This window comes from Condylura cristata, unplaced genomic scaffold, assembly GCF_000260355.1.
Source record: "Condylura cristata isolate star-nosed mole 26May11 unplaced genomic scaffold, ConCri1.0 scaffold00001, whole genome shotgun sequence".
Lineage (NCBI taxonomy): Eukaryota > Metazoa > Chordata > Mammalia > Eulipotyphla > Talpidae > Condylura > Condylura cristata.
Window position 1 is genome coordinate 5,409,411 of NW_004567102.1, and position 14,107 is coordinate 5,423,517.

A 14,107-nucleotide genomic window follows, 5' to 3' on the forward strand; every position below is an offset into this window, starting at 1 on the left:
AGACAGAGTGGGGAGCAGAACAGGCAGATCGACGAAGTACACTGCTGATGGGAGCAGCGGGCGGTTCAGGCGAGGTCTGCCACGCCATGTGGTCACCTCCGGGACAGGCGGGAATCGAACTCCTGGGGAAGTGGCTTTAGCTTCTTAGTGCTATGCTTTAACCTGCTGCGCCACCAGGGAGGGCTTGCATTTTTTATCTATTGTATTTATAGCTAATGAATCATTTCTTTACTGATATATGGACTTAATAATGCAGTGTATGGAACTTTTACATAATATTCTTTATTTAAATTAGAATCTAATATTAATGGGTTGCAGTACACAGATGATGATGTTTTGAGGTTTTGGTTTTTAAGTTTGCAATTACTTGTCTTCAGTTGAGACACACTTGTTAGTTAATTATAGTTGTCAGTTAATTATAGTAACCAACAGCCAGTTAGTTGGTTTAGAGCAGCTAAGTTTGTACATTTAATAATATCTACTTGGTCCTTGGAAACTTTTAAGTTTTATAACCACAGTATTGACTTAATAGTGTGCACTGTTAAGGAAGCTAAGTTAGATACAATTCCCATTTGGTCAAATTTATCAGCACCTGAATTTCTTTTTTTTTTTTTTTTACTTTATATTACCATAGTCACAAGCTTGCAAAAAAAGTAAGTTTTGCGTGCAAAGAAGCAGAGTGAAAATAATAACAATCATAATTTATTTAATGCATCAGACTATGTTTCAGGCACTGTCTAAGATTTGAACATTTGTTATCTAACATAAACCGTAAAATAACTTTATGAGATAAATACAATGATTGTTCCCAGTTTAGAGGAGAAAACTCCAGAAACAGAAGTGAAATAACTTACCCAAACAGTTATAAGTGATAGAGCTAGAATTTGAACTGAACAGCATACTATGACAGAGGTTATATAGAAAATTAAGCAAGAGCTTTTCTCTCCAGTGGAGAGATGTCTTAGGTCTTTATTATTTGAAGGGCATATTTCCCCTCATGTTACAACTTTTTCATAATTGTTCACAGTGTAGTTCAGTAACTTTCTACTATTAGCCTTTGAGTATTACAAAGCACACAGACAACATATATTCTTTTGCTATGATGGGGTTTGTTTGTTGGATAAAATTAATTGGCTAGCTTTCATTTTTGAATGCTATAAAATGCATGATCTTCTGGATATCCCCTGGTATGCTTTGATAGCTAAGGGAGAAGGTTTATTAAACCCAGTGCTTCATACTTAAAATATTTTTTTCATAGCAGTTTAAACCAGTGTGTGGCCTGTTTGCCCCTCTTTGGGAAAGAGATTGATATTCTTAAAATATGCCATATATATATTTTTAGAGATTCATTTATATATGTATACAGAACTGGGGTACAGGCCAGAGGTGCAGGGGCAGTGAGAGAATACACTAGAGACAGAGTGAGGAGCAGAGCAGGCAGATAAATAAAGTACACTGCTGAATAGCAAGTTAGACAAAAGAGGTCTGCCATGCCATGTGGGTCACCTCTCTGGCCTGGGATCAAACTTGTGCTAAAGTGGCTGAGGGCAGTTTCACAGTGCTGCCTTAACTCATTGCACCACCAGCGAGGGCCAAATATGCCATATTGTATTGTTTAGAAAATAACTGTGTTCTGGACATTTTGTAAATTTTATCTTTAAACGAAAGTGTGTCACAGAAGTTAACATCATCACCTCTGTTGAATATTCTGAAATAAATGAAATGGTTGACATAATAGGACTTTGAAGTATTAATAGAGAACTTTGGTGGTATGTTATGCCGATAAGATGTGGCAAGGATGAGTAGCAGTGAAAATAAAGTATGGAGATGGAAATAGTTCATTTAAAGCAAGACCTGCCTGTGTAGATGGGGGAAACATGGATAAAGAGAATGAAACAGTGTGCAAGGGTATCAGTAGAGATACCCAACTAGAGAAAATGTTCTCTCACTTCTCAAAAAAAGGAGGTGCTGCTTAGTGGGATGTGTTTGTGATTTGGGGCATATTTTGTTTGTTTTGTCTTTTCTTTCACTATTGTGCCATTAAATAAAGGGTTGGCAACACGAAGACTCAGGGATGTAATAAAAGGTGTCAGGAGGGGTAATTTGACTTTTTTTCTAGCATAGTTCCAAATGCTTTTCTAATTTTTATGTCATATAAGTCTTAATGGGTTATTTGGAACCTTAGATCTAAAATGGGAAAAAATCTGAAGTTCCAGCCTTTTTTAGCAGTTATGTTCATGCCAGAACCATGCCATTAATTTGTGAATGACAGATTCAGTAGTAAGGACTGAAGGCTTGAAGGAATTGGGGGGGGGGGCATTATTTAAATGGTATTAGGGATCAGCTATAAAGAACAGGTAAGAAGTTTTGTTTACAGTTTTTTGTTGTTGTTCTAACTTGCCTGTTGTGTTTTGTCAGTTTCATCTAATATTTCCATATTTTATCTATTCCTATTGGTAATTTCAGTGGTGGAACTGTATGTGTAGGTTTTGTGTGTGTTTGTGTGTGTGTTCGTGAGTGTGTGTGTGTGTGTGTGTGTATACAGATCATCAAATACTTGTAGAAAATAGATTGTTACAATATTCAGAAAACTTATTGTATTAATCAGTTTTTTTTAAAAAATTTGAAACATTTGTGGTTAGACCAAAATGAAGTAAATGATTGTTAGTTATTTGTTGTAATGTTAACATGGTAATTTATGCCCTGTAAATGAATATGAGACATTACTACTGGGAAACTGTATAATCTGCACAATAAATGCTGTGTAAGAAACAACCCTTCCTCCAAATAACTTTTTTGCTAGTTCACACTTCTGAGTAGTTGACTCTATAGGTGTGAAGATTCTGGAGACTGTATAATTTAGTGGTAAAACATTACAAAATAAGCTAAATTGCTGATAAAAGTTTTGCTTGTAAGCTTTCAGTTTTTCCTATCCTCTTGTTGACTGTTTTGGCAAGAATCATTGAAGATATGCTTTGGGGAGTCAATCTAGTGTAATTCTCTTTTCTCAAAAAAACTCAATGCTTTGCGATCTTAATCTAAACAAACAGAACTTGATCAATCTTTTCAGTTCTATGAGAACCTGTTACTGTGGTATATTCAGGAAAGGCTTCTAAAAATCAAACATCGGCTTTTTGTTAGGGTACTTAGTATATCTACTGTATGTCAAAGTGTCCTTCCTTTGTAGAAAGAAATTTTATGGCAATTTGAGGTCTTTTAGTGTCTAAGAGAACTAATATAGACTTAATATGTTCCACCAGTATTTTAAAATAAGTTAAATTCACCAAATCTGTATTATATATTATGTCGCAGGCATTTTGCTAGACTGAAGTATACAATGGATAAGACATTCATTCAGCAAATACTAAGTTCCTTCTATGAAAAATCTTTCAGAGCCTCCCTAAGGACATAGAGCTTATTTATGTTAAGGTTTAAAGATGAATAGGAGTCACCAAGGTAAATAATAGGATAGAGAAAAAATAATCTCTCGTATACCACGGTCAAAGTGTACTCTTAAGTTGAAAAAGAACATGGAGTGTTTGAGAAACCAAAAGGACCCCCAGAATAACTGAAGTAGAGGGAGGGAGAGGAGGAATAATGCCTTAAGATGAGATTGAAGAGACAAGAAGCCAGTTTTTGGAGATTCTACCTTCTGAGCTTTGGTTATTATTTTAGATATGCTTGTAAAGGTAATAGGAGGTCTTGTAATGGCTTAGGGAGTAAAATGACATAGCAGAATATATTTCTTACATTATCCTGATAGCTCTGTGGAGAATGGATTAGGATGGGTCAAGAGAAGAGGATAAGCTATAGACAAATCAACTAGGATGCTAGTTGAAGGTATCTCATCGACAATGAATTAGATTAAAATGGTAATAGAGAAGCAGGTGGGTTCAGCAGATACATATGAATTATAAATGACTAAGCTTGGTGATTTTTGAGATGTAAAATTAGGGAAGGATGATGTGGACTCTGATACGATTCCCAAGCTTCTGTCTAGGAAAACAGTAGTGCCATCCCCTGAATATGGGAAGAAGGCTTTATACAACCTACATATGTAATTTATGAGTGGAGACTAGCCTCCTATGGACATAATTTGCGAAAAAGGTTAAAGAAAAGGAGAAAGCACCCTGTTCTGTTAGAGAAGGCCTTTACATAGTACCTTTCATAAACCAAACTCATAAAATGGCAGAACTAAATTTTTATTGGCAACATTTTCATTTTGCTCTATCTAGCTACTTGAAACATAAAGCATCAAAACAAAATTAAAGTTTCCAGTGGGGACAGGGAGTTTTAATCTATGATAATAGAGATCTGGTGGATTTTGGATACTAGGGAATGTGGGAACAGGAAAAGAAACAAATTAAGCTTACAAACATTTTGGCAATTAGCTATGGTTAGGCTGTTCCCTGCTTCATGCTATGGTGGGAAGACTGTAGCTGTTATATAGAATCTCATAAATAAGGTCTTAAACCCCAAGTCTAGCACTTCTCAGGAAGTGACGGGTTACCTAGCTTTCTCTGCTGCAACATTAGAGATATCTGCTATTTCAAGGATTGAATGAGAAAATGAAAGGCATCTGGGAGCATGCCTTTCTCATACAAGGCAGTTCTTAGTTACTCTTTTACTTCTAACTTGATTTTTTCTTTTTTTAACCCAGCTTTTAGTGTCTAGAGAGACTAGACAAATGAGTGGACTAGAACAAATAGTTGATTTCTCATCTTTATTTAATGATTATTAATATTGAAACAGGTATTGAGTGTTTCATGTTTTAGAAATATTAGCCATGCTAACCCAGGTGATGCTAGGAGTGCTTTTAAAGGCACACAAAATAGCTTATACAAGATTAAAAGTGATAATGTTAAATGTAATCTAAGAAGGCCTTTCTACAGAAAAACGTTGGACCACATTTGACCAGTTAACATTTATTAGGCACTGTTTTAGTCCTGGACATGTATGAAAGGCTGACAACATGAACAGATAATTCTTATATACCACAGAAAGTTTTGTGCTATTGGAAATCACAGTTGTGCCAGGGAAATTTGACAGTATGTACCAAATGGTTTAAAAATGTATATCCAGGCCCTCCCTGGTGGCACAGCAGGTTAAAGCACAGCACTAAGAAGTGAAGGCTACTTCAGCATGAGTTCGATCCCTGCCCGGGAGGTGACAGACCTCTCCTGACCCGCCCACTGCTCCCCTCAGCAGTGTATTTTGTCGATCTGTCTGTTCTGTTCCCCACTCTGTCTCTGGTGAAGCCTCTCACCATTCCTGTGCCTCTATCCTGTACCCCAGTTCTGTATGCATAAATAAATCTTTAACATTAAAAAAAAAAAAGTATATCCTCTCTTACCCAGTTCTAGCAATATAACCTGAGGGATTTCAGTAAAATCTACTTTATAGTGTGAAAATTGGTAAATGTATAAATTTATACATTGATTTAATTGCTAATATTATAAATGGACATAACAGCGTCTTCATCGAGCACACAGATCTGTATGTGACAAGGAAAGTTATTCATGATACATTGCTTAGAGCAAAAAGTGGGTTACTAAAGACTTAAAAATTTCCTTTTTCAAGGAAAGCTTTATGGAATATTTTCTAGATTGCTTTGTGTATGCTTGCCTTGAAAAAAAATCGTTCTCATAGACATAATTATTGTCATAATCTGGAAATGGGGTGGGACTTTAAGTGAGCCAGTATTTTGCCAGATCTGTGTAATATATCTGAGACACAAGCAATTGGGATATATATATATTTGCTTTGTGACTTAGTGTATTATCAAGGTGCGTCATGTTTTAGTCAATTTTCACAAATATTTCCTGTGTGTTTCAAAGTAGTTCATTATTTTAGTTGTTGGGTACATGGTTTTTGTGTGTTTACTAATCTTCTCTAACTTTACTAATTACTTTGTCTGAGGCAAAATTTATTTAATGGTATGTTAAGAGTTTCCCATTATAGTAAACTTAACAGTTTCCCATAAATTCAGAAAGTTTTGCTTTACCTATATTGATGCTTTGCTTTGAGGTGCATACAGGTTTAGAATAGTTTACTTGGTAAATTCTTCCTTCCACCCCACCCCCCATTATATAATGACTCCTTTTGTCTCTAATGTTGCTTTTTTGCCTTAAAATAATCAAATAATCTATATTTTATGATAGTGTAGCTGGTATTAGTCTTCTAATTATGGGTATACTTTTTATATAATTAATTTTTATATAATTAGTTTTTTTAATCATGTTTTTAGTATGTCTCTTATAAACTGCACAGAAAAGGACTGTTTAGTTTGTTTTGTTTTTTTTTTGTCTTTTAACTGCTGTGTATTCTACTTAATTTATCATTACTGTTATATCTGTACTTATTTCTACTATTTTATTTATTTAACCTGTTTTATTCTCTGCTCTTTTTTCCTTCTTACCTGTCCTCTACTGCTTGGCACAGGTTTCTTTTTTTCACTACTCATTATATTTAAATTTTCAACATGTGCTTGAATTTGCAAAGTCTTGGCTTAAAAATCACTGTCTGTCTTCCATTCTTATGAACAATATAATGGCCTTGGAAAGTTGGAAAATCAGTACCAATTATTTATGCATACAGAACTGGGGTACAGGCCAGAGGTGTAGGGATGGTGAGAGGCTTCACCAGAGACAGAGTGGGAAGGTGAACAGGCAGATCGACAAAATACACTGCTGAGGGGAGCAGTGAGAGGTCAGGAGAGGTCTGCCACGCCATGTGGTCACCTCCGGGGCAGGGATCGAACTCATGCTGAAGTGGCATTAGCTTCTTAGTGCTGTGCTTTAACCTGGTGAGCTACCAGGGAGGGCCTTACTTCTGTTTTTAAATCATCCAAACTAGTTTTTATTGTTGATGCTGTTGCATTTACTTTTTACATAAACTTACATTGTTTTCCAATATCCAAGAAGATTGTGAATGCCTTAATCAATTTCCTCACTTTCTTTCAGATTTTCAGAAGAAACAACCAGACGATGATTCCACTCCAAGTACAAGTAACAGCCAGTCAGATTTGTTTTCTGAAGAGACCACCAGTGACAACAACAATACCTCTATAACTACGCCAACTCTTAGTCCCAGCCAGCAGCCGCTTCCGACAGAATTGAATGTAACTTCACCAAGTAAAGAGGAGTGTAAGTGCCAAGGTCTTTGGGAAATGATAAAGAAAGCAACCTAAGAATGAACTTCTTGGTAATGCCTCAACCCAGAAAAAAGATTACAGCTCTTTTAATTCAAGATTAAGTGTTCGTATACATGCCTAAAATAGCAAGTCAGAGAATAAGTTTCCACCTTTTTATAGAGCATAAGGTCTTCTTAGAATCTAGTCTTTTCTCACTGTCAAGATACATGAGGTTTTGAGCTAGCCCGGGGTAGTGGTTCTCAGCCTTGACTACAAATTAAAATCCATTATTTATTTTAAAACAGTTTAAATTTTAGCACTTTTCCATGAATCTAATTGGTCTGGGGGAACCCCAGGGAGCTGTTTTTTGTTTTAAAACTACTATGAATTGTAATGTGCTACAAGTGTTACTGAGGTGCTCTGGTCTAGGGAGCTTAGTCATGACTTCACAACCTTGAGTTGAAACCTTACCTGTGTCACTTAGTGTTTTAATGTTTTAACAGTGTATTTACATGATAGAACATGCAGTACTTGAAGGGAGGAGGAAATAGTTTGTTACTCTCCTGTAAGCTCTCTGTGATAGAATAATGTTATATAGATGTAATATAGAAGTCTGTTGATCATTTATTCTTTGTAATGTTAGAAGCATTTCCTTTAGGGCACAGCTACAATTGATGGCATTTATTAAATATTTTGGGACAGTATGACAGCAGCTTTTGCCTTTTAAATGCTTTACTTAACCCTTGGTGCTTCAAGTTAAATGATAATGTAGAAATCCTTGTAATAGGATAGGTAGGATGTTCTGTCTGTTAACTTTTGGAAAGATGAGGAGAGAAGAGATATTTATTTAAACCTGTCACCATGCTAGGTAAATTTGAGAATATGAAAGTGTAGGACAAAGTCCTGTAAAGGGCAGGGTAGTTCCTGTCCTCAAAAAGATTTACTATTTAGCAGGGGAAATTAAATACATTTGTTTTATCAGTGATTCTCAACCAGGAGTGATTTTATACTCCTCCTGCTCCCTATACCAGGATGCTACTTGCCATCCTGTAGTGCATAAGACAGCCCTCCACAGCAAAGATAATTCAGTCCAATGTGTTAGTTACACTGAGAAATCTGAGAAACCCTCATACATGCATGTATGTGCTCATTTTAGTGGTCTTTCTTATGTATTAAAGAGAGTTTCTATTGAAAAAGGGTGTTGGTTTATTGGAGAAAGTGGTGTTGAAGACAAGTGGCAAGGTGTGAAGAGACACTGTAGACAGAGTAGGATGAGCTATTCGAGAAGCTGCATGAAGTTCTACAGTGGTGAATGACTCCTTTAAGGCTATTTGTGGAGGACAAAACTGGAAAGGTAGTTATGGCTAGATCATAGAGGCCTGAATGCTCAGCTAAGAAATATGGATATTAGCCAATAATTGCATTTGTGAGCAGAGAAAGTAATATTACAGTTCTTGGAGAAATAACCTTGTAATAATAAAAATAGGAAAGATTAGACTAGAGTCACATTGGGGAGAATCTTTTTTTTAAAAGATTTATTTATTTATTCACATGGAACTGGGGTACAGGCCAGAGATGTGGAGGGTGAGAGGATTCACCAGAGACAGAGAGGGGAGCAGAACAGGCAGATCTACGAAGTACACTGCTGAGGGGAGCAGCGGGCGGGTCAGGAGAGGTCTGTCACACCATGTGGATCTCCTCTGGGGCAGGCGGGAATCGAACTCATGCGAAAGTGGCTTTAGCTTCTCAGTGCTGTGCTTTAACCCGCTGTGCCACCAGGGAGGGCCATGGGGAGAATGTTTTAAATACTGTAACTTATACTAGATGACCAGGGAAAAGTACAGAAATCACTTAAAAGGAGGAGGGGAAAAAAAGATGAAATGGTAATATTAAAGCAACATATTTAAGTATGGGGTCATGTACTTATTTAGGAGCTGCTGAAATTATGGGAACTTGTCTCAGGAAACTACACCATCTACTTTTACCCAAATTTGAATACAATTTTTCTAAAACTCACTATGGCTTTTAGGTTAATAACTGAATGCGAAAAGTTGGAACTGATTAGGTACCCATCTGATTGGAACCATACATTCCAGGTTGCTGCCACAAAAAAGGGAAGTAAGCATCCAGAATGTGCATGTACTGAGATAATAAGAGATACCACTTACTGAGCACTTTATGTGCAAGAAATTGTTCTATGTGTTTTCTTTTTTCCCCCTCATGGCAAGCCACAGAGATCCATGCTATCATTATCCCCATTTTGTAGATAAAGAAATACGCCCAAAGAGATAAAGTAATTTGGCTATGGTCACAAACTAGTGGATATTAGAACCATGATTTAAATTCAGACACTTTGCTTTAGAATTCATTAATTCACAATGTGGAATAGAATGCCATAGAGAGTAGAGATATTCTTGTTAAGATCTGTACTTTCTATTTCTGTAATTAAGGTATGTTGAAACTCAAATCATAATCAAAAGTTACCTTATTCATCATGAAACATACTTATAACAAGGATTGGAAGTAAAATTCAAATTACTGAAACATTTTCTCTGAAGGCATACCACTATGGGAAGCTGACCCATCACGGGTTTGTATAGCAGATGATGAAGCATGGACACAACCCAGTGGAGTTACAAGATGTGAATTCTTAATTGAGCCAGGTGATTGGAGCACTCTACAGCGATAGAGTCCTTATGTGTCCAGTGTAAGATTCCTTCTTCACTCATCTCCTTGGCTTAGATCTCTGAGCTCTGAAGTCTTTAGGGGACAACACTTTACTTAACTTGCCAGCCAACGTCGCTGTAGACTATCATAATATGTTTCTTTTTGATCTGCAGATACCTTCAATCTCATTTAGAATATCTAGTTCAGTTACCTTTCAATCCATTCTCTTATCTTTCTGATGATATCACTGAGAATCATTGTGAAAATCTTCAAGTTACACTCTCAGAATCTCTTTTCCTAATGCTTTTTGAGATCATTGCTGTAATCCATTTGAGTTTCTCCATTAGAGAAATAAAGAAATTTGCTAATCTGAGGTAATGATGATAACTTAAATGTTCAAATGGGTAATTTGAGTTGCAATTTAAGGCAGAAAAGCCAGGACTGGCTTTACCCATGTGGAGATTCTAGGGAAAGCCATAGTGATTAAATGACATTGCCAAGGGTTAAAGCAGAGAAAAGCAGGAGAACCTTGAGTAAAATTAGGAAAAGTAGGCAACATGAAGAGGTCAAAGAGGAAGACACCATTAGCAGGCAAAGTCACAAAAGCCAAAGAACAAATTTCAACTGATGTGTGGACTTTAATGATACCAACAAAAATGCTAGCTTACATTTATGAGATGTTTGCTATGTTCTGAGCACTCTTAGTTCTTTACACATACCAACAATTACTTTTTATAATACCCTGTGAAGTAGTTTCTTTTATTATACCCATTTCTATAGGTGAAGAAGTTGAAGCATAAACAGGGTTGGTAACTTCTGCCTTAAGTTACCCACACTGGCAGTGTAGCTGACATTTAGCCCACTAATTCAGCTCCAGAGTCTATGCTTTCAATCTCTATAGCATATTGTCACAGCATTGTGAAGATCCGCAGAAGCTGTAAACCAGCAGCATGCATTTGATTATGAGAATATTTGGTTGGTTACCTAAATAAATACGTGATTTCATTGGTTTGTATATTCATTTAGCAGTCTTTGCTGATTATAGTTTACTGTATGTTAAATACTAGGTTAAGTGCTGGATACAGAAATAAGATTAGCTCTCTACCCATTTTTCTTTTCAAATACATATGCCTCTGAGGTTCGAACATGTTCTCTCAGACAGGTACATAAAATTTTTAGGAAGAAGGGGAAACAGCAGCAGCAGGAGTGGTTAACATGCATGCCATTTACAAAAGCTTTCTCAAGTAGGTTTTGCTATCTCACATACATTGAAACTGTAGTAGGTTAAAATGTGTGCCTGGCTTGTGGGTGTGGGATATAAGGTTGAGAAAAAGAAGGTTTGTTAAGTCTGTCAAAGTAGATGAATTAATACATCAACATGAGATAAAGTGATTGCCTAGTAGCAGTGAAGACTCAGGTAGTTGGACAGACAGCTTGATTCATTGATACCATGCACAGTGTCTTCAGCTGTGAACTGCAAGAAGATGAAAGATGGAAAAAGCAACAGGGGTTACTTACATTGCTCTTCTGGTATTCTCAAGCAACCAGAATTTATCTCTTGGTTCTTTTTAGCTTCCCCAGGAGAGATGTGTAGTAGTTGTTGGGAAATGAATTTAGGATTCAAATCCAATTTTACATAATTTGTAAATTACACAGTAGTTAAGGGCCCATTGTTACTGTGTGAAACTGGAAAGACTGTGTTTTCTTGGTAGTGTATAAAAAAAAGGTTTTACTTTTCCATCTAGTAATCAAGAGGATGAGTATGGGCTATCTGCTTTCTACTTCTCATGTTAAATGACCTTGCAAACAGGTGGGGTAAGTGTCTCTGAATATACTTACGCTATTTTTGCAGATAAAGTAAGACTATTTGATAATAAGAGTGTGTAAAAGAGAGAAATGTATAAAATGTGTGTGAAAGAGAGTGTGTAAAAGAGACACATTTTTATGCAAAAGAACTTTTTAAACTACCTAACAAAGCCAAATAGAGCAGATATCCAAAATCTCCAGATGACACTTCTTTGTCTGAAAACATACACCTCTTTCTCTCCCATCTCCTATGTCTTTGGAGGAAACCATGAAACTGTAGTCTTTATAAACATTTTCAAAGCATAGAGTAAACAAAATTCAAATAATGCTTAAAAGACTTGTCAATACAGCATTTAAGTGCTACAATAATGCTAATAGCTAACACTTGCAGGCACTGTTCCAAGTACTTTTATCTGTAATAATCTGCTTCACGTTCTTAACTACCCTGTAAAGCAGTTACCATATCTTTTTGACAGATTTAGAAAAGGAGCGTAGGATGATTCTGCATGTTGCCCAAGATCACGGAGCAACCTGGTTCTCTAGAATTCTCCATAGTTCCTTGTCTTTACAGTGACTTATATTATAAAGGAGCTTTCATGCAGATGTAAACTACAGAGGAAGGAGTGTTGCACAAATACTTAAAAAGAACAAAATGGCATATCTTTCTGCTTTCACTTAACTGCTATTTATTGTTCTCCATTTTCCAGGTTTTTCATAGAGGAAATAATGTATAATTTATAGTTTGGTTTCATGACTTAATTTTTTGAAGAAAGAAAGGATTATGTCAGGTTCTAGCTAAAAACACTGTATCCAGTTTTTTTTCTTTTAAGAGATTTTTTAAACATACAAGGACAGGGGTACATGCTAGAGGTACGGGGAGTGAGAGGGTTCTCCAGAGACAGAATGGGGAGCAGAACAGGCAGATGTTCTGAAATACACTGCTGAAGGGAACAGCAGGCAGGTCAGGAGAGGTCTGCCATGCCATGTGGGTCAGCTCCCTGACAAGGGATTGAACTCATGCTGCAGTGACTGCAGATAGCTTCATAGTGCTGCACTTTAACCCAGCTTCCAGGGAAAGCCAGGACCCAGGACCTAGATGTTTTGTTATTTTTAAATGGTGGGCAGATGACTGGTCATCTTAAATCCTTTTTACCAGATTGAACTTAAAAAGATGAGAAATTGTCCTTTTCCTTTTCTCTCTAAGTCAGTCTACCTGTTGTCATGTTCTCAAAGTCCTGGGCATTCTTCCTAATGACTTGTTTGGAAGTCTTACGATGTGCATGCCTACCTAGATTTTGGGTTGTTTTTGCTTTTCTCTTCCAATGCTGCTAAATAATGGAAAGAAATGGAGGTGTTGGAGGAGAGTTGACCAATCTGTGTCTTTCTAGGTAGGAGAGTAAGAGATCTGATACCTGCTCATATGAATCATAATGGCAAGAAATAGACTTGTTTTCAAATTTTCTAATGTCTGACTTTAACAGAACACCTCATACAGCCTCTATGGAGACATGTTACAGTTTACAAGAGCATTTGGCAAACTACAGTCATAAGCCAGATCTTGCTCATTACATGTTTTTGTATGACTCATGAGCTGAGAATAATTTTAAGTGATTGGAAAAAACAGTGATTGACATGTGAAATTCATATTTTAGTATTCATAAAGTTTTATTAGACACACAATGACTATTTGCTTCTGCACTACAATAGTGGAATTGGGTAGTTTCTCAGAGGCCTAATGTTTTATTATAGAAAAATTCACTAGCCCCTGTTCTACAAAGCACTTTGACAAATATTTCCCTGGGATTGTGCTGACAGTGTAGCAAGGCATATATTCTCTTCTACAGACGAGAGAAATGTTTGTATGGTAACCTCTTGAGTGACATGACTAGACCAGAAGTCAGCTCTGGGCCTTTATCATTCATAATGTTCAGCTTTTCCCCTGTACTTCTCTGCTGCAAGTGTAATACAATTAAATTATCTACCCAAGATGTGCTTTTGTTGTAAACTATATTTAAAAGTGAGAATTGGACCAGCCAGAGTATTAGCAAACAGGTTTAATAGTTAAACCTTGATTTCTAAGTGCTTACTTGATTTCCCAAAATAGAAGTTTAAGCGCTTATTTATTTGTGGTTTAACTAATTTGGTTGCGGAAAGAGATTTCTGTTGTTTTCTTGGAAACTGGTTCCTGGTGATATCCTAACTTCCCATGGCACTTAAAAAATAAACTGGGGGTGAATTTAACTGATGTCCTTGATAGACTACCTGCATTGGGCCTCATTAACTACTAAGCTTTATTCCTGTCTGACGGGCCTTTATCTATCCTCTCTAAAATATTGTCACCACCACCAAGTGGTTAAACTTTTTGTTTTTGCTAACTAAGTTTCTAATAATCCCTAACTGAAAGCAGGTTTCATTTTTCATACTGCCTATTTCAGAAGACCAGATATTGGACAAAAACAGTGTGGTGTATCTTAGTAGAACATTTAGAAAATATTATATATT

At 36.4% G+C, this 14,107-nt stretch overlaps 1 protein-coding gene across 2 annotated transcripts in view; it reads left to right on the forward strand.

Annotated features, from left to right (window-relative positions):
- Positions 1 to 14,107, forward strand: part of ZFAND3 (zinc finger, AN1-type domain 3) — a 277,403-nt gene that overhangs the window by 187,141 nt on the left and 76,155 nt on the right. For both annotated transcript variants that reach the window (XM_004673440.2, XM_012722425.1), the window contains exon 3: positions 6,963 to 7,145. In XM_004673440.2, the coding sequence (XP_004673497.1) occupies positions 6,963 to 7,145 (183 nt within the window). The remainder of the gene's footprint in view (positions 1 to 6,962; positions 7,146 to 14,107) is intronic.